Source organism: Peromyscus eremicus, unplaced genomic scaffold, assembly GCF_949786415.1.
Source record: "Peromyscus eremicus unplaced genomic scaffold, PerEre_H2_v1 PerEre#2#chr23_unloc_1, whole genome shotgun sequence".
NCBI classification, from domain to species: Eukaryota; Metazoa; Chordata; class Mammalia; order Rodentia; family Cricetidae; genus Peromyscus; species Peromyscus eremicus.
In genome coordinates this window covers 1,166,395-1,188,005 of record NW_026734287.1, presented here as the reverse complement: position 1 = coordinate 1,188,005, position 21,611 = coordinate 1,166,395, and the positions used below count along the sequence as shown (strand labels likewise).

General features: G+C 44.5%; 1 protein-coding gene and 1 long non-coding RNA gene across 2 annotated transcripts; one reads left to right on the top strand and one right to left on the bottom strand.

The window, feature by feature from the left end:
• Window positions 1-7,331: 7,331 nt before the first annotated feature.
• LOC131900880 (uncharacterized) lies at window positions 7,332-8,534 on the bottom strand. The gene is made up of 2 exons (XR_009376298.1): window positions 7,847-8,534; window positions 7,332-7,585 (listed from the first exon to the last, which is right to left on the bottom strand). It is a non-coding gene; the product is annotated as an uncharacterized LOC131900880 (long non-coding RNA).
• A 9,306-nt stretch (window positions 8,535-17,840) lies between these two features.
• Window positions 17,841-18,617, top strand: LOC131900872 (gap junction gamma-3 protein-like). The gene has a single exon (XM_059252198.1). The coding sequence runs from the start codon at window positions 17,841-17,843 to the stop codon at window positions 18,615-18,617; it is 777 nt and encodes a 258-aa protein (XP_059108181.1).
• Window positions 18,618-21,611: the final 2,994 nt, after the last annotated feature.

The following is a 21,611-nucleotide window of genomic DNA, read 5'->3' as shown; positions in this document are numbered from 1 at the left end:
AATCACATAGAAAGGTCATTAAACGTAATTTTGTGAGCGGGGGACCGTAACTTTTATATGCTCGAATGCCTGTGCAGCATACATGAAATCCTGCCTTCCACCCCCAGAACCACAGAAACCAGGTGTGGCATTGCATGGCTGTAATCCCAGAACTTGGGAGGTGGAGGGGGAAGGATCAGTAATTCAAGGTCATCCTTTGATACATAGTGAGTTTGAGGCCAGTTTGGGTTACACTGGATGCTGTATTTTAAAAAGGGGTAGGGGTGGGGTGTGGGTAGAAAGAAAGGAGAAGCCAGGTCAGGCAGGCTTGCAGAATCATGCTAGGGAGGAGAAGGAGGACGAGAAGGAAGGAGGGAAGAAGGGGAGGAGGACGAGGAAGGAGGGGAGGAGGAGGGAGGGGAAGAACATGAGGAGAGAGAGAAGGAAGGAGGGGAGGAGGGGGAGGAGGAAGAGAAGAAAGGAGGAACTCATGCTTCCAGGAACTGTGACCAAATGAATTGTGCTAGAATTCAGAGACTACTGCCTCATACCTGTTGGGGTGGCTGAAGGGACTCTAGTCAGCCTGGTCCTGGCAAACATGGCCCTGGCCAGCCTTCTCCCCCATTCCCTCTGCCTTGCTAAAATCCGTTAGCTTGCATTCCTAAGGCTAGCCCCCAAGGTCCATTCCCTTATTTGGCCACTTCCTCCTCCTGAGGCTGACTATCAAGGTCTAGCTATCCAAGTATTGAAGTCCAGCAATCAGAAGCCCCCTTTGGTTCACTTCATTAACATGCCCAATTAAAAGTAAACACTTCATCCTAACATGGGATTTTCACCTTTACCTTTATTTATTTTAAGATTTATTTATTACGTATATAGTGTTCTGTCTGCACATATCCCTGCAGGCCAGAAGAGGGCACCAGATCTCATTACAGATGGTTGTGAGCCACCATGTGGTTGCTGGGAATTGAACTCAGGACCTTTGGAAGAACAAGCAGTGCTCTTAACCTCTGAGCCATCTCTCCAGCCTCACCCTTACCTTTATAAACCGCCATTTTCCTATGGGCCACCTCTGTCTCCCCTCTATCCAGAGGCAGGCAGTCCTTTGTCCTCTGGGACAAATCCCCCTCCCCATTTCCCGTGTCCCCTTCCCCTTCTCCCTTGTCCTCCATCTCCTGTCTTTGTCTCTTATTCCCTGCCCTCTGTCCCTCTGGGGCAAATAAATCTCCTTTGTGCTGAGAACTTGGTATTGGCGGTCCCGAGTGGATACTTTTCCTTTCAGTGGCAACTATTGAAACTACCCCTACCTCAAAAAGGGGGTGTAGACAAGGATGTGGAGAAATTAGAATTCTTGTGTCTTGCTGGTGAAGACCCCTTGGAAAGCAATATGGTGCTAACCTTTAAACATTTAAAAACAGAATTGCCATATGAGACACAAATTCCATTTCTGGGCATAAATGCTAGAAAACTGAAAGCAAGGATGTGAAAAGATATTTGTACACCCCTGTTCACAGCAGCAGAATCATCATAGGCAAAAGATGGAACTGCCCCAGGGTACCGGTTGGTCTTTGTCAACATGTCACAAACCAGACTCACCAGGGACGAGGAACCTCAATGGAGGAATCATCTTCATCAGACTGGCCTGTGGGAGCATTCTCTTGATTGGTAATCGGTATGGAGGGGCCCAGTCCACTGTGGGCACTGCCATCCCTGGGCAAGTGGCCCTGGGTTGTGTAAGGAAGGTAGCTAAGTAACCTAGCGGAATCAAGACAGTAAGTAGCTCTCCTCCATGGTTCCTGTTTGAGTTCCTGCCCTGACTTCCCTCAAGGGTGGGCTGTCCTTGGGCTGTGTGAGCCCAAAACCCCCGTTTCTCCTCAAGTTGCCGGTCAGTGTTTTGGCACACCAACAAATTAGGACACCAAGTGAAGTGTCCACCACCTGACGGATGACTAAACAGAATGTGACACACGTGCACTCGGCCGTTAGAAAGGAAGGGCACGGGGCTGGGGAGATGGCCAGTGGTTAAAGCACTCACTGGTAGAAATCTGCGTTTGGTTCCTAGTATCATACTGGGTGGCTCACAATGGCCTTAAACTCCAGGTCCTGGGCATCTGACATTCTCTTCTAGACTCTTTGAATATCTGCATTCATATGCGCATGCGCATACATACATACATACATACATACATACACACACACACACACACTTAAAAATAAAATAAAAAAAATTTAAAGGAAGGACATTCTGATACATCACACAACGTAGTTCAAGTTTGAGGACAACTGTGCCAAATGAAATAAGCCACTCACAAGAGGACAAAGACTGTTTGATTCCATTTATCTATGTACATAGAGTAGAGCATGCAGGGAGAGAACATCGAGAGAGTGAAGAATGTAATGTTAACAGTTAATAGTTAATCGTCATAGTCAAGACAGTGGCCTTTTCTAGGAGGGAATTCATGCTAAGTAAAGACTCAGATGTGACTTCCGACCTGGCAACTCAGTCTTGATCATTGAAAAGCAATTAACAGTAGACAGTAGTGCTCATGATCTGTAGTTATTGAAATGCAGGACTCATTCTAGAGATCAAGATTTGGACATGAGGAAGCTATGCCCAGAGATTCTTTGTTTAAGATTCCTGTTCTTTCCAAAAGGGCAGCTGTCAGTCACATGTATATGCTGAGCCCTTAAAATGTGGAATCTGAATTGAGGTGTGTGTGTGCGCGTGTGTGCGTGTGTGCGTGTGTGCGTGTGTGCGTGTGTGTGTGTGTGTGTGTGTGTGTGTGTGTGTGTTTGAGGTATTGGGGATGGAACCCAGGAACTGGACCTCACATATGCTAGCAGGTACTCTACCACTGAGCCCACCCCAGCCCCTCACTGGGGGATTCTAGGCAGGTGATCTACCACTGAGCCACACCCCAGCCCCTCACTGGGGGATTCTAGGCAGGTGCTCTACCACTGAGACATGCCCTCCAGTCCCAGAACTGATTCCTACCAAAGAATATTAAAGAGGATTTTAAAATCTTATTATTTTGGCAAGTAGATACAGATCCTTGTCTGGCAGTAGTCAGACATTGTTCATTAATGGGGAAGAATCAATGAAAAGCTCCCATGAACTACAGCAACAACCCATATCAGTGTTATATAGGTTTGATCTTTTCTTTTCTTTCTTTTTTTGGTGGGAGGGTGGCTTTGAGACAGAGGAGTTTCACTATATAGCTCTGGCTGTCCTGGAACTCACTCTGGAGACCAGGCTGGTCTTGAACTCACAGAGATCCACCTGCCGCTGTCTCCTGAGTGCTGGGATTAAAAGCGTGTGTCACCACTGTCTGGCAGATTTGATCTTTTCTATTGTTTTTTAAATAATTTTTAAATAAATTTTCACTATGTAGGCCAGGGTAGCTTGGAATTCAGTATGTAGCTTAAGCTGGTCATCAGTTTATAATCTTCCTCCTTCAGCCTCCTTAGGTCTAGAGTTACAGATGTGTACATCTGCATTAGTATTGCATTAAGAATAGAGAGACTTCCTCTTTGAGTCGTGTAGACTAAGAGCAAGCCCAAATTTGAATTCTCTACTTTTATCTCTGTGCCTTCCATCTGTCTGTGGCCTGTTTGTTGTGTGTGTCTGAAGTCTGTCCCTAACGAAGAGCTTTGCTACACAGCATGAGAAAGCATGAGGGATTCCTTTCTCTAGAAGTCTTCAACAAAGTTCTACAAGGTAAGAAGTTACTGTATGGATCCCACCTGGCCCAGAATAGCAAGGAAACTACAAACAGTTGTTATCAGTCTTTATACCCACACGTTGCTTTGAACATTTATGGGGTATTTATTTTGTTTAAGGTTGCTTTCAGCAAACGATTACAACCTGCACCCCCATCATTCTGGGTCAGGGACATGGGAGAGTACGTAATTTAAGATTGAAGCTATGCCTTTAGCTTAGGTTGTAAATGCTGATTACCTGGGAATTGCAAGGCATGGTGAGGTCGGTTACATTGTTCTTTTAAAGGCAAGTTAAACAGGCTGAGTACATAGTAAGGCAGCAGGGTAGGTACATAGTTTTGAATGATTCCCAGGCACGTTATTAACTTGGTTGCAAGGTCCAGCAAAAGTTCAGTTTCTGAAGGCAAGAAGGATTTTCAGAAAAAGACATTTCCACATACTTCATGCCTGGTTAATACATTTGAGTTTAATCTCATTCCAACAGACAAGCAATGTGTCCCACACAGGCTCTCCCAAGTCTCATCTATTCATTATGAGTTGTTGAGCATGGGAAGACGTTGCTCCAAAAGTGTGAAGTGCTAGACATGATGGGTAAATGCTGAAGATCTGTTGTACAGCATTGTGAATGTAGTTCATAGTCATGTCTTGAGTACTTGTATTGATGACTGACCACCCATGGTCTCAGGAGGTGGGAGGAAGAGGTGGTAAGGATCTCAAGTTCAAGGTCTTCCTTGGTTATATTGTGGGTCAGAGGCCAGGCTGGGCTCTATGAGACCCTGTCTCAAAAACAATCCCCACCCCATCAAAAAAACCACCTAAAAACCAACAGTAAACAACCCCAAAACAAGACCAGAAAAGTCACCTTCAACAAAAATCTGAAAAACAACAAAGCAAAACCGAACCCAAATCATACCAAAACAAGAACAAAAAGAAAAAAAGAAAGAAAAGAAAAAGGAGAAAATTGCTGAGGAAGCCTGCCTCCCTATCTCCTTTCTCCCTTTTGTCCTTTACTTTTTCTGACCTCCTAAAATCTAGGACCTAGGTCAGTGGTACTCTACCTTCCTAATGCTGAGACCTTTTAATACACAGTTCCTCATGTGATGCAGCTGTCTTTGAGTCATTTCTGTGCCAGTAAGTAACCTCTCACCCCATATTCTTTTTTTTTTTTTTTTTGTTTTGTTTTGTTTTGTTTTGTTTTTCGAGACAGGGTTTCTCTGTGTAGCTTTGCGCCTTTCCTGGAACTCACTCTGTAGCCCAGGCTGGCCTCGAACTCACAGAGATCCGCCTGGCTCTGCCTCCCGAGTGCTGGGATTAAAGGCGTGCACCACCACCGCCCGGCCACCCCATATTGTTGTTAGTAACCCCAATACAACTCATCGGTTCACCAGGTTGGACTTTGGTAGTATCCGTACTTGGGTGTGTTGTGGGTTCCCTGTCCCCCCAGGAAAAGTTTTGTCACCCAAGACCACACTCATGCTCACCCAATCAACCCTAGTTAAATTCAGCGAGTCATAAATTAAAAGAAACACTTGCTGAAAGAAAGAACGAAAAAGAAAAGAAATCGTTGAGAGACATTTTAAACGTTTACTTCACAGGCTGCTAGAAACCTAATTTTTAGGACCCCACAGCAGGATCCATATTGCCACCTAGTGGCAATAATCTGAAACTGCAACAGAATCTACCTCTAAGTCTTTCCTGAAGCAGGCTTGAAGAGGTGTCTGAGGAGGCTGCCTGGAGGTATCCGTTATTAGAGGGCATCCAGAGGTACAAGGACTTGTTTCCCAATGGAATGTACTAGTTACTTTCTCGTTGTTGTGAAAATGCCTGGCAAAAGAAACTTCAGGAAGAAGGGTTGGTTTTGGTTCAGTTTGTAAGGTGTAGTTTATCGTGGTGGGAAGGCATGGCAGCCGGAGCTTGAAGCAGCTGGTCATCCTGCATCCACAATCAAGAAGCAGAGGGTGGGGAAGGGGCAGGGAGAGGGGGAGAAGGAGAGGGAGAGGGGAAGAGGGGCGGTGCTCAGCTTACTTTGTCTGTTTTGTTCAGTCTGGTGTTGCCCACATTTAGGGTGATCCTTTCCACCTCAGCTAACCTAATGTGGATGATCTTTCACAGAGGAGTCCAGAGTCTCTTAAGGGACTTTTAGATCCTGTCAAGTTGACAATCGATATTAACCATCCCATCACGGGGAATATGGGGGAAAGGACAGTACAACTTTTCCTTGTTTCCTGGTTCCATTTCCTTGGAATCCCTTTTCCTATCCTGTCACTATAAGACAGTGTCTATACTTAGTAACTCAGTGTTCCATTTTCACTTCCTTGGAAGATTCTCTCCTCCTTCTGGTGCCTTTCTAGGTACCTAACCTCTGTGATTATTCAGATTGTAACACACATGACAAAAGCTTAAAATAGGGACATACTGATAGAATTTCTAGCCATGCCCCATGACCTCGCATGTGTTGGCAAGATGCTTAGTCACTTCCTGGGCCGTACCTATGTAATCTGTGTGCTGTGTGGTCATGTAATTTGTGTGCAGTGTGATCACGTAATCTATGCACATGCGTGGTGTAGTGTAGGCCCATATGTGCATGCGTTGGGGGAGTCCATGAAAGGCGGATCCCATTACCCTCTCTTCCCTCTTCCACACATGTCTTTCAAACAGGCCTGTCCCTCCCTTCTCCTAATAAACCCTTATAGTGGGTTTTGTTGTGCCCCATGACTTTTTCTCACAGGGTAAACAGCACCGCATAAAACTAACACATACATTCATAGAATACAGTGTGTAGCAAGCCCACAGCCAACATCAATCTAAACTGAGAGAATCTCAAAGAATTTCCTCTAAAATCAGAAATAAAACCCAGTGTCTACTGAAAGATAAACAGTACTGTTTGGTGGCGCTGGTTACTGGTGGAAAAGTCAGGAGCCACGACCATGATTACTAGAGTTACAGAGAGCTTTATTAGAAGGGAAAGGTGAGGGAGAGAGGGGAGCTAGGTCTGGGGGGGGGGAGATGGCGGGAGCAGAGCAGAGAGCAGGGAGCAGAGAGGGAACACAGAGTAGAGAGCAGAGAGAGAAGGCACAGACTGCATGACCATGGCAGGTTTAACTTGAGGCCCAGTCCATGAGAGGGAGTGGGTGCCCTATACTATCTGATGGCCAGGAACTGGAGACTGGATAGTCCAGAGACCTAGGGTGGAATCAAACACTACAGGCAAAAAACAAACCAACAAAAAACAGTGAAATGATTCCTAATGATATTCTGCAATACTCACAGATCAGTGCTTTGTCCAGTTATCATCAGAGAGGCTTCCTCTGGCAGCAGATGGGAGCAAGTGCAGAGACCCACAGCCAGACGTTACGCAGACAGAAAGTTTCAAGTGGAGGTAAACATCCAAATATTATTTTATCCACCTTATCCTGTCATATGAACTATGCCTTCTGCAGTTGTGAATACAAAACAACTCTGACCTCCCAATTTGATATTTTTATACTACATTTCATTGTTTCATTTCTTCATATGAGCAGCTCCAGACTCAGGGTTTTTATCAAGGCCAGGTAAATTTACTCTATATTCTAGATAAGAAAATTTTGTGTTTGAAAGATTATTTTCAATTCTGAGAAATAACATAAATGGACTCAAGGCAAAGATCACATGATGATCTTAAAAGATGTAGAAAAAGCCTTTGATAAAATCCAACATGCTTTTTTTGATAAAAGTCCTATGGTACCTCAATAGAATGGAGGTTTCTATGACAAACCCACGGGCAGCGTCAGGTTCAGTGGAGAAGAACTTGAATCAATCCCAATCAAATCTGAAAATAATCAGTGCTGTCCACTATGCCCAGTCCTTTTCATTATTGTATTTGATGCATTAGCTGGAACCATGAAGCCTTAAAAGGAAATTAAACACATACCAATAGGAAAAGAAAAAAAATCAAAGTATCCCTACTTGTCAACGATATGATATTATACACAACATTTTCCAAATATCCTGCCAGAAAACTTACAGAGATGATCAACAGTCTCAGCAAAGTGGCAGGTCCCAGAATCACCTTACAAACTCAATAGCTATTCTACACACCACCAACAAACAGGCAGAGAAAGATCATGGAGACACTGCCATGCAGAATATTCTAAAGAAGACAGAATACCTGTGCAGAAGCTTCTAAGTGTTATGTTGGCTTATGCATCAAATCTTGTTTATTTCCCAAGCGACTGCATTCTTGTTCAGAAGGTCCTTCTCTGTAGTTATAGTTTGAAATTCACTCCTTATGTTTTCATCTAGCAATCTCCAGAGTATTCAGATATTCTGCTGCTGATCTGTTTGTATTCAAAAGAGAAGGATTGAGTCATATGCTTGTATCTTTTTATTTACTATCAAAAAGATTTCATGCAAAAATATTTTTTATTGGATGAGATGTATTAGTTCTTCACCTTTTGTTACTCTCCCCTAAAGTTATTTGGTATTACTTTTAAACTTTTAAATATTTTATTGTTTATTATTTTATATATGTTATTATTGTATTCATTTTTTGAAATGAATACATTTACAGTTGACTAGGGAGGCATTACAATATGTGCTAATGATATCCAGAGAGTGATTTGGGAATACCTTGAAAGCGTATATTACAAATGGAAAATCAAGAAAGACACCTGTGAGATTTCAAAATTAATTCAGGAGAGGAGGTGCCATAGACTCCCAAATATAAGGATATTGCTCTTTGCTACTATTCAGAACTTGATATAAGAACCTATTGCTGATGGTATTGGCGTAAAAACAGACAGGTGGATCAATGGAATCTAATCAAAGACCCAGACATAAATCCACACACCTATGAACACTTGATTATCGACAAAGAAGCCAAAACTATACAATGGAGAAAAGAAAGCATCTTCAACAAACGGTGCTGGCATGAATCCAACACTCAGTACAAAACCTTATCAAAGAAAAGGGGGCTAAGAGTAACAGCAGCTTCCACCCAGCTTCATTTTTGATACATTCAGGGTTTAGGAGCCTTCAGAGGCTGGATTTAAATGCATGGAGAGATTTTTATGACAGAGCCACTCAAAGAAATATAAATTTCCCTTGTGCAAAACAAACAGTGATTGAAGCTCAGACACACTGCCACCACAAGAGACTCTTACAATCTTTCTTCCCCTCTTCTGAGGAGTTCCCTGGGGTTTGGAGGAGACAATATAGATGCCTACTTAGGGCTGAGCACTCAAAACTCACTTCTCTGGGCACTTTGAATAGTCACGAGACTCTATGTAATCATCTTTCACAGCAAAAAGAAAATTCTCTGACCTAGGGTAACACTACTCTGTGGGTATAAACATAAGCAACTATTTTTTTCCTTTTATTGAAAATAGATGCTTTCCAGGCAGTAGTGATGCACGCCTTTAATCCCAGCACTTGGGAGACAGAGGCAGGCAGATCTCTGTGAGTTTGAAGCAAGCCTGGGCTACAGAGTGAGTTCCAGGACAGCCAGGCTACACAGAGAAACCTTGTCTTGAAAAAACAAAGAAACAAAACAAAACAAAACAAAACAAACAGCCAAGCAAAAAAGAAAATAGATTCTTTTCTCATACCATGCATCCTGATTATAGTTTCCCTCCCTGTGCTCCTCCCCACCTCCCTCCTTTGATTCACTCCCTTTCTGTCTCATTAAAAAAGAACAGGCTTCTAAGAGATAACAACCAAAATGACAAAATAAAATACAATAAGATGAAGCAAAACTCACCCCACTGAAGCTGGACAAGGCAACCCAACAGAAGGGAAAGCACCCCGAGAGCAGGCACAAGAATTAGAGACCCATTAGCTCACACAGAAGTCCCATAAGAATACAAAGCTGAAAGCTGTAATATATATGCGGAGGACCTGGTGCAGATCCATGTCATAGACATAAACAATTACTAAACAGACTGACAGCATGTCTGGTTAGCAAAACGTCACTAGTAGGTTTCCTTCTAGGGCCTACGACCTCCCCATGCATAGACTTTTGAACACTCTTATATGGGTAAACTTACTCTTCGGGTGCTTTGGACACACTTTCGGGTTTTGAGTGAGGGAGTTTATTAAGCCCATAGAAAGACAATGTAAAAGAATAAATGGAAAGTGATAGGTTGACAGAGATGAACACCATCAAATTGGGGCTTACAAACACCCAGCAGGAAATGACTGGGGGGTGGCAGTCAGCTGGGGTTTCCCACAGAGAGATTCCTGGGAAGAGCAAGGTGTCCCTCTGGCAAAGATTCTAAGTAAAAGAACAACCCTACACAAAGAACTACAGGCAGCTGGGTGAAGCTGAGAGAGGTGGTCATTCCCAGGGAAGAGCATTCCCATTGTTCAGTGCCAAACTGTGGTCAGCCCTAAAAATCATAATACTAGTCCATAATTATGTGGACTCAACAGGTTATATTTAGCAATATATATGTATACACAAAACCAGACGTGTATGCAATAGCAGTTGATGAAGAAAAAAGGCCATGAATTTGAAGGAGATGGGGAGGGGCATGTGGGAGGGTTTGGAGGGAGAAGAGAAGGGAGAAATGTTGCAATTAAAGTAAAATCTCAAAAAGAAACAAATAAAAGAAAAAGAAAAAATAAAGAATAAATAATAGACAGAAGTAGCATCATCAGATTGGGTGCTCACAAGATCCAGCAGAAACTGACTGGGGAAGTCGAGGCAGTCATTTGGAGTTCTTCATTTTGCTTTCTCTCCAATGGCTGAGCTCCCCGTGTCTGAACGTTCAGCTCTCCTCCGATTCTAGGTAGTTTTGTATTATGGGATACACGGTGGTAACTTCTGCAGTATTTCCCAGCAGCTCGTTTTCCATCTAGCTGTTCTCAAGGATATAATGCTTTTATTCTTTGGCTGTCTGTTGTTCCCTTCCCTCCCTGTCACAGAGTCTGGGAGGCAGCCCATCTCTAGACAAAGGGCTTTGGAGGACAGGGAGACAAACACACTTGGGTCTGAGACTGGAGAGGACAGCTCCACTTCCGGAGCCAGCTTCTCAGTGAGCTCAAACATCCCAAGACAATTAACCAATATAATGCACATAATAAACCTTCACTCTTGTTTCAGATGACCTCAAAGATCCCCATCCCCATTCACTTAGAGAATACATCCCGTACCATGAACACCAGAGTCATTCTCCAGGGCTCATGCCTCTAGGGCCGGGTCCTTAAATTGAAATTCTTTTACGCTGGAGCGGGGAGCCTACCGGGAATGAACAAGAGAAGGCGAAGGAGTGGGAGGCTGCAGGAGGCAGGGCCATCCCAAGAGCCTGGACCCTGAGGGCTCCAGTGTGAGGATTCCTTTTGGCTTCTTTCCTCTCTGGTCGCTGCTTCTGCTTGGAGCTGCCCAGCAAGCACTGGTAAGTTCACCGGCAGAGAGTAGCTTTTCTGGCTGAGATTATTCTGGGCTCTAGAGAGGTGTCTGTGAGCGGATGCAGTCATGATTGCTTAGTGATAGCTCTGAATTCACCTACGATCTGGAAGGCAGGGATATTGCCCAAGATTCTGCATCTCTGCTCATACTGGTTTTGCAGGGCCACGCTTCGAAGAGAAGCATCTAGAATGCATTCCAGGCCGGGTGGAGTAAAGCGGGAGCAGTGAGTTAAGGCTTGCACCGCCAGGTTCCTCCCTTCTCACGGGTTCTTTTCCTCTGTGGCTCCTTAACTTTCTGGGATGGATTCAGTCACTGGTGGAATCCTGACAACCTCACCCCATCCCTCCATCACCAAAATTAGGTGAGATGCTTTGAAAAATTCTCATTTAAAATGGGATTTTAAAATAATCTCTTTAGGTACTTGAAAATTTGCTCGAATTCCGGGATTTCCTTTCCTTTCTCAATTTTGAGTCTGTGATTGTTGCTTCACTTACACTTTATTTATTTATTGAGGCACAGTCTCATGCAGCCTAGACTAGCCCTAATCTCACTATATAACTGAGGGTGATCTTGAACTTTTCTGATCCTCCTGCCTTCATCTCCCCAGTGCTGGAATTATAGGTGTGCACCACAGCACCTGGTTTATGTAGTGCTGTGGATAAAACCCAGGGGCTTGTGCATGCAAGGCAAGCATTCTACCAAACCGGCTACACCCTCGGTCCTATTTGTGTTTTGAAAATTAGCATACAAAGCAATGTGCTTCATTATGGTATTTTCATGCATACTTTGATTCATTGCTATTTCTCCCCTCATTCCCCCTCCCCCATGCTTGCCCTCTCTGCTAGGTTAGTCCCTTTGTCCCCTCATTACACTTCCATATGTGAGATCTACTCTGTTCCCCTTTCCTTACTCATCCTGTAAGACCTTTCTCCTTGAGTTTGAGGAGGTCCTCTCTTTCTCTCTCTCTCTCTCTTTCTCTCTCTCTCTCTCTCTCTCTCACACACACACACACACACACACACACACACACCACATACATGAAAGTCAGAAAGTTTCAGATTTTGTAGAATTTCAGATTTTAGATATTTGGATTCAGTATATTCAAACTGTAGTGGACATTTAATTATTATTGTCTTGATTTTCAAAAGAAAAAAACACCCCACATTTGTTTTAGATTTGATTCCTTTTTGTTACTTTATTAATTCCATCCTTTAAATTTTATTTTTCAAGGTATTGAATTTATATAATATCTCAATTTGATTTTACCCGGAATCTGTCCTATTGTCTTCAAGGTGTATTTTTAAAATGTTTTATTAGCTTACATTAATAATGCATAATAATTAATTTCATCATGACATTTTCATACACATTTATCATGTATTTTTCTTATATTCACCGTCCATTACGGTCTCTTGCCCCCTTGCATTCCTACTGATTCCCTTTTTCGTGCCAAAGGCCTCCTGGCCTCCTTCTACCCTCCTCTCTCTCTCCCTCCCTCCTTCCCTCCCTCCCTCCCTCCCTCCCTCCCTCCCTCGTTCATTCCTTCCTTCATTTTGTGTGTGTCTGGTGTTTTAACTCTTCCCGTGGGTGTGTGCCCATGAGTATGGATGTCAGATACTAACTTTTGTCTCTTCATTGATTGGTCTCCATTTCACTTTTTGAGACAGAAGCGCTTGCTGAACTTGGAGCTCACTGATTGGTTAGGCTGGCTGGCCAATGAACTTCAGGAATTTGCTTGTTTCTGCTCGCTTCCCCCTCCTGCTCTGCCCCCCAGCAGCCCTAGGGTTGGTTACAGAAGAGTGCTGCCATGCCTGGCTTTTATGTCGGTGCTGGCGACCCACACTGAGACCCAAATGCTTCGTGAGGGGCTCTTTACCTACTGTGCCATTTCAAAACTAGGGAGTGGGTTTTGAATTCCAGGGAAGGTCATCTGGGGATCAAATCCTCGCAGCAGTGGGAAAGGAGAGGCCTGAAGTGCTAGCTCTGGAAAGGATGGTGGTATTCAAAGGGGTAGGAGCATCTTTCTTGAAGATAGGAGAAGGAAAATTAAGATAGAAAAAGGGCCGGGCGGTGGTGGCGCACACCTTTAGTCCCAGCACTTGGGAGGCAGAGCCAGGCGGATCTCTGTGAGTTTGAGGCCAGCCTGGTCTCCAAAGCGAGTTCCAGGAAAGGCGCAAAACTACACAGAGAAACCCTGTCTCGAAAAACCAAAAAAAAAAAAAAAAAAAAGATAGAAAAAGGAAGGGTGTTGAGGTAGCTCACTGGTAAAGACACTGGTTGCACAAGCGTGGCAACCTGAGTTTGATCCCCTGAAGCCACGGGAAGGTGGAAGGAAAGAACCGACTCCGCAAACGTGCCCTCTGACCTCCACAGGCGTGCTACGGTATGTATGCCCCACCTCCATGTGCGAGTGCACGAGTGCGCGTGCGCACAATAGAGACAGTTGTGGCTAGTGATCACACTGGTTTAGGGAAGTCACAGCAGTGGGTTCTCTTTACCCTAACTTCATTCTAAATACTTACCTTGAGCCTGGCGGTGGTGGCGCACGCCTTTAATCCCAGCAGGCGGATTTCTGTGAGTTTGAGGCCAACCTGGGCTACAGAGTGAGTTCCAGGAAAGGCGCAAAGCTACACCGAGAAACCCTGTCTCGAAAAACTAAACAAAAAAAAGAAAGAAAGAAAGAAAGAGAGAGAGAGAGAGAGAGAGAGAGAGAGAGAGAGAGAGAGAGAGAGAGAGAGAGAGAGAGAGAAAGAAAGAAAGAAAGAAAGAAAGAAAGAAAGAAAGAAAACGAAATATTTATCTCCATACCTACAACTAAGCGTATCTCTCGCCTTTCACCAAAGAAACTCCTGTTTGCGGCACATGGAGACTGTATAGAAAGCTACAACCGGTCAAAATGCAGAGAGTCACTGACTGTAGGGTGCCCGGGTTCAGTTGATACATCCACAATACAACCCTACACCTAAGGCTCAGGGAACACTTCACAAGACAGGGGCAGAAAGATTAGAAGAGTCAGAGGACCAGGACATCTAATGCACCCATGAAAGGCCAACAATATGGTTGCCTGAACTAGACCTGAAATGTGACAACACCAGGTTACATGCCACTGTGGAAGGGGGAAATCCCATGAGGCCCCATTCCTGGATAGAGTTACAGGCAATTAATGGCTTTTAAAAGAAGGAGAATTAGTCTTCTCCAGGGGCAAGTGCTTTATAGGCTATCTAATCCCAAATGGCCATCTCTAGACATACATACATAAAAGTAATAATACAGGGACTCAACAGGTTTTGTGTGTGTGTGTGTGTGTGTGTGTGTGTGTGTGTGTGTGTGGCAATAGCAATTAACAAAATAGAGACCATTACTTTGAGAAGGAGTTGAGGGACATGGGTAAAGTAGGAAGGAGTTGGAGGAAGTGATGTAAATACAGTACTCATCTATAAAATTCTTAAACAAGGGAAAAAAGATAAAGTATCATCTGTGGAGCTTTCTAGGAGTCTGCATAACATCTTAGTATAATAAAACTGCTGTAAAATATCTTCAAAGGAGTAATTTGTAATCAACAGAATTGTATTTTTTCCAAGTTCTGAAGGCTGGAAGTCCAAGAGGCAGGCACTAGCAGATAAAGTGTCTGGTGTGTAGGCCTTTTCCTCATGGATGGTGATGTCTCTGTGTCATCAATTGACGGAAGGGGCTGAAGGGCTCCCTCAAATCTCCTTTATAACCCCATTCATGACTTAAAGGCCTTGCTTCTTTTTCTTTTCTTTTCTTTTTTAGGTTCTGAGGTTGCATCTAGGGCTTTTTGCATGCTGGGCGTGTACCTCCAGTATCCCACTGGATGATTCTGGCTGGTGCTCTACCACTGAGCAATACCCCAGCCCCTCACTGGGGGATTCTAGGTGGTGCTCTATCACTGACCCACACCCCAGCCCCTCACTGGGGGATTCTAGGCAGGGGCTCTACCACTGAGCCACACCCCAGCCCCTCACTGGGGGATTCTAGGCAGGTGCTCTACCATCGAGCCACACCCCAGCTCCTCACTGGGGGATTCTAGGTGGTGCTCTACCATTGACTCCTCACTAGGTTTCAGCATCTGACTTGGGGAGGGTGGCAACAGTTAGATCATAGCACATGACCGTCATGATCATTAGGGAATGAGAAAGGGAAGATGGTTGGGAATGGCAATGGTTGGAAGCAGCTTCTGGGCACTGAAGAAGGTTCCCATTAGGGCAGAGATAAAGATGGCAAACTTGGTATTATGGACAGAGAACTGAGAAACTTCTGAAATTTATCCTCAAAAATGGTTACCCCTCATCATGGGGAGATAAACATTTAAAGAACAGAGATTAGGAATTTGAATTTTTATCCTCATTTTGGCTTTGCCCCAAACCCTATAGCATTTAATTATGGCAAATTCTTGTTCCCAAGATGGTAAGGTATAAAGAACATTAGATTAGAGTAAATCTTGACATTAACTCATCACATTGCTTTCTAGCTCCCTAATCCAACATGTTGTGGTTGTTTTAAATTAAAAAATGATTTATTTTATGTGTGTGAGTGTTTTGCATGCATGTATGTATGTGTACCCCATGCATGTAACCATGGAGGCCAGAAGAAGACACTGGATCTTCTGGAACTGTAGTTACAGATGGTTGAGAGCCACTATTATGGGTGCTGGGAACTGATCCAGGGTCTTCTGCAAGAGCAACAATACTCTTAACCATTGAGCTACCTTCCAGCCATCTGTGGTGATAAGTCTGTCAACCTGACACAAACTAGGAAGGGAGTTTCAATGAGGGATTGTTTAGATCAGGTTGGCCTGTGAGTGGTGTGTGTGTGTGTGTGTGTGTGTGTGTGTGTGTGTGTGTGTGTAGTGGACCATGAGAGACCAGCCCCCACGATCCGCTCAGGGTAATGAAAGGAATGCCTCAGAGTAGGGAGGGGTAGGAAACTTTTATCTGAGGGTAATTAGGAACAAGTTTTAGTCTGTCTATCACACTTACTCATTCATTCTTTCACTCATTCATTTCCTCACACTTCTCTCATGGTTATTCTTCTTCATCTCTCACCCAGCACACACACACACACACACACACACACACACACGTACAAACACTTCACTCACATTCTGCAGCAGCTCTTGTCAAGAAGTGTCACAGCACGGGTGTGTGAGTTCAGTGGAAAGAAGACTCAGAGGCATCTTAAGAATGAATTTAGCCGTTGAGGCTGCAGGGGGATCCAGCCTCTCTGGACTCAAGGCTCTAGGGACTGACCCCTTTCCCTTCACCTAGGGCATTTTCATTATTCTTGATATTTACAGTTTAGCCAATTGATTTCCATGTGCTCAAAACAACCTGAAAGGAGCTGCCAACAATACAATGCCAAGTGCAAATTCCACGATTTACCGGGTACCGCAATTTGCCTGGTTTCCTGAACCAAGTTTTGCAGAGGCCTTTGTATCCTTGGGAGACTCTGAAACAAGGTTCACATAGGACAAACGAAAGGTATCAGTTAAAGGAAAGATGGATTAGGGCTAGGTGCTACTCTCTGGAGCCAGGCCAGGAGTAGCTCAGCAGGGATGCAGCCACAAGCTCTCACACAGCTCTACACAGCTAATAAACAATTGACTGAATCTTGAGTGGTCAGGGTACCTACAGAAAGGGAGCTACTGCAAGGACTGTGTCTTGATGTAAACATCCTGGCCTTGATTTAGCAATAGACAACACTAGGAATTAGTCTTTGTGCATATTCTGTAGGGGCAGCTAGTCTGTATTGGACTTGTTCTAAGGTCTTTGCAAAATGTATATACAGCTTAAACAGAAATCCACAGCTAAATGGGTGCCTGGAGATGTAAAACACACCACCAAAGGGCTGTCGTAAGCACCCCACAGCTGTTCTTACAGGGAGGTCTGATGGTGGCACCTGAGAAAGTTACAGACAGAAAACAACCAGTTTCCACAGTCAGTGACCCCACGGCTTTGCCAGGTGGGGCTCCCCATCAGGGAGGTATACGTCTGGTGGGTTGACTTGTCAAACATCAGTTGTCACCTGCTGTATACTCCCACGGCCCTCAGTGTGTGTGTGTGTGTGTGTGTGTGTGTGTGTGTGTGTGTGTGTGTACTGGAGCTCAGTGACGTGTCATTCTCTGGAAGTCATCCACCTTGTGTTTGAGATAGGATCTCTTGCTGGTTGGAGGCTCTCCAATTGGCTAGGATCCTCCTGTCTCTGCCTCCCCAGCAGTGAGGTTTCAAGTGCACACCACTACACTCCAAATTTTTACATGGGTTCTGAGGATTGAGCTCAGTTTTTCATGCTTGTGCGACACTTTACTGATTGAGCCCTCCGCCCCCAATCCATGAAAATGTACTCTTGAAAGGGATCATGGGATTCTGTCCATCTTCCCCACTCCTTACATTGAAACTTTTTGCTCCAACATGCCCTCCTCCTCATTGCCATCCAAGACATGACACATTCTTTCAGTGAGTGACCTTCACCAATCTGTGCTATGCTATTTGGAGTTCAAACCTCCACAACTGTGAGCTAACTAACCTTTTTTATGTTTATAAAAGCACTTACCTCAGGTATTGTCTTATAGGCATGCAAAACAGACTATATGGTGTTTGATCAACTTTGGAGAGGAACAGATCTTGCTTTGCAGATCCTTGGATTAGTAGGTGAACAAAACAGGCTGAAGCCTCCTCTAAAGGGCAGTGAGTGGGACACCTTCACTGATAATTGTTCTCTGCTCAGTGGCAGAATGTGTGGCAAGTTCCTGAGGCAGCTGTTGGCTAAGGAGAGCCAGCATTCCACCCCCGTGGGGCGCTTCCTACTTCCGGTGCTCATGGGATTCCGCCTCCTGCTTCTGGTTTCCAGTGGACCTGGGGTCTTCGGTGATGAAGAGAACGAATTCATGTGTCATTTAGGACAGCCAGGCTGCAAGACCACTTGCTATGACATCTTCCGCCCCCTTTCTCCATTGCGCTTCTGGGCCTTCCAAGTCATCCTGATGGCTGTACCCAGTGTCGTTTACATGGGTTTCACTCTGTATCATGTGATTGGATATTGGGAGGAACCAGAAAAAGAAAATAAGGAACAAGAGACACGGATTTGCAAGGGGGACCATAGCAAGGGTGTCTCAGGGGCTGGAAGCCTCAAGCTTCTCTGGGCCTATGTGGCACAGCTTGGGGCGAGGCTGGTCCTTGAGGGAGCAGCCTTGGGAGTTCAGTACCACCTGTATGGCTTCAAGATGCCCAGCACTTTTATATGTCGTGAGGATCCTTGCATCGGCAGCACAACCTGTTTCCAGTCCCACCCCTCGGAGAAGACCATTCTCCTCAATACCATGTTTGGAATCAGTGGGGCCTGTCTCTTGTTCACTTCCTTGGAGCTTATGCTTTTGGGTTTAGGGAGGTTTTGGAGGATGTACAAGCACAAACTTTCCTTTTTAAAGAACTTGCGAACCTCAAAGAGCTCCGTAAGACGCAAGGACCCAGCTGATGACTTGTCGGTGGTGGAGACAAAAGAGCCATTTTGAGAAGCAGGTGAGGACCCTACTGATACTGACAGTCATCTGTCCCTGCCTCTGATGTCTCTGTGTTGGCGACCTTCACCCAGGGTAGGTCCCTTATCCTCTGGGGCGTACAGCTCCCCATGTTACAAACTAGATAACCACTCTCAAAGCAGATGCACTCTAAAAAAAGATTTACTTTTAATTTTAAATTGTGTGTGTGTGTGTGTGTGTGTGTGTGTGTGTGTGTGTGTGTGTCAGTGTGGGTTTGTACACATGAATGGAGGTGCCTGTGGAGTCCAGAATAGAGTGGTAGATTCCTTGGAGCTGGAGTTACAAGCAGTTGTGATCCTCCTGATGTGGGTGCTTGGAAGCAAACTAGGGTTCTTTGCAAGAATAGTACACATTCTTTTTTTTTTTTTTCTGTATTCTTTTTTTTTTTTTTTGCAATACAATTAAGTTCTACATATCAGCCAAAGATTCCCTTGTTCTCCCCCCTCCCGCCCCCCTCACCTTTCCCCCACCCCGCCCCCCATTCCAATCTCCTCCAGGGCAAAGCCTTCCCCACAGACTGAGATCAACCTGGTGGACTCAGACCAGGTAGGTCCAGTTCCCTCCTCCCAGGCTGAGCCAAGGGACCTTGCATAGGCCCCAGGTTTCAAACAGCCGACTCATGCAATGAGCACAGGACCCGGTGCCACTGCCTGGATGCCTCCCAAACAGATCAGGCCAATCAACTGTCTCACCCACTCAGAGGGCCTGATCCAGTTGGTGACCCCTCAGCCATTGGTTCATATTTCATGTGTTTCCGTTTGTTTGGCTATTTGTCTCTGTGCTTTATCCGACCTTGGTCTCAACAATTCTCTCTCATATAAACCCTCCTCATTCTCGCTAATTGGACTCCCAGAGATCCACCTGGGGCCTAGTCATGGGTCTCTGCATCCAGATCATTCTTAACCACTGAACCATCTCTCCAGCCCCCAAATGTATTTTTTTAAAGGGAGGAAGTGTTTACTTTGGTTAACAGTTTGGGGTACAGTCCCTCGTGGTGGAGAAGGTGTTCATTTATGTATATGAAATAGGTAGCCCTGGCTGGCCTGGAACTTGCTATGTAGACCAGGCTGGCTTTGAACTCACAGAGATCTACCTGCCTCTGCCTCTCAAGTGCTGGGATTAAAGTCACGAGCCACCACTCCTGGCTGAGTCAGATGTGCTTTGATTACTACCCCGCAAACATCTCCCAACACCTGTCCCTATCAGTTGTGTGACTCCCAGTAGACCACCATGAGCATACTAGTGCATGTACTGCCATTGGGCAGAGTCCTCAGCTTCTGCTTCATTTCTCCTTTACAGAGTTCTAAAGTTACCTGGCTTGCTTGCAGAAAACCTTGCAACTGGATCTTCTTCCACGCATCCAATGAGATGGCTGGTGAGACGGTACAGTGGGTAAAGGTGCTTGCCACCAAGCCTCATGATCTGAAATCCGTCTCCAGAACCCACATGGAGAAGGGAGAAAACCAACTCCCACAAGATGTCCTCTGACCTCCACATATGTGCCACAGCACACACACACACACACACACACACACACACACACACACACGATAATAAATAAAATAATAAAATCTCAGAAAACAAAACAAAAACTCTTGCATTAATTAGCTATTACTTTTAACTCCTTATCTCTCTTGTCTTTCCACTAAATGTAAGCAACCATTTTCTGTTTTAATGGGTTATCCTAGTCTGGGATTTTATAGAGATGGAATCATGCAACATGCTTATTGGTCACTTGTATATCTTTGTAGAAAAGACCAAATTCTTCTTTGCCAATTAAAATCAGTTTTTTTTTTGTTTTGCATTGTAAGAACTTTTTATATAACATGATTATTAGATAATTATCAGATGAGTCATTTCAAAATATTCTCTTCCATTCCATGGTTGTCTTTCATTTTTTTCTGAGTAGTATTCTTTTAAAATTATTTATTCTTTGATACTTTCATACATGTATTCGGTGTATTTTGATCATGTCTACCCTCACATCCCTATCTAACTCTTCCTGGATCCCCCATCATGTTCCCATCCTGATTTCATGTCCTCTTTTTTCTCTATAATTTACTGAGTACAAAATCAGTGCTACTCAAATGTGCATGGGTGTCAAGCCACCTAACAGAACATGGTCAACCTACCTGATGCCACATCCCTGAAGAACATGGACTCTTCCTCCACCATCATCTATCAACTGCTAACAGTTCCTCAGCTGTGGATAGTCCACCAGCCATGCATGCTGGAATGATGAGTGCTGTGAGCCTGTGTAGACAACAATTGCTTCTGGGAGCTCCTGAGTGCAGCATCTCTGCTGTGTTAAGAAGACGTGGTTTCGAAGCAGACCCCCCAGAGCTCTGGCTCTTTAAACCTTACTTCCCCTCTTCTCTGATGTCACCTGAGCTTTGGGGCCAAGGGTGTGATACAGATGTCTCATTTGTGGCTGAGTACTCCACAGACACTTGTTCTCTGCATTTTGACAAAATGTGAGTCTGAGTATCACAGAGAAATTTCTCTAGTGGGCAATGAGAGTTGACCTAATCTATAGGTATAGGGAATTATTTAGAAGACAGTTTGATACTATCTCAATGTAGCAAACTAATAGTAACAGGCTTTTCTTCCCCAGAATGGTTTCTTGGCTGGATTTATAGTACCAGGCATGAGTTTCCTCCGGTGGAGTGGATCTTCAATCCAATCAGAAAGCACTTTGTTACTCCCATAACACCTACACCACTGTTGCACCCTTGGGTATGTCTTGTGAGGCTGGTTGTTGTAACTCACAGGATTCATACATGAGTAAGACTGTTGGTTACAAGGAAAACTAGCCAGCAGGGACTTGGCAGTATTCTTTGATGCACAAAAGCTTTCCATTTTGATGAAGTCAAATTACTCATTTTTTGTGATTTTGGTGCTACATTTAAGAGGCCATTGTTTGACCCAAAGCTACGAATGTACACCTGTGTTTCCATCTAAGAGTTT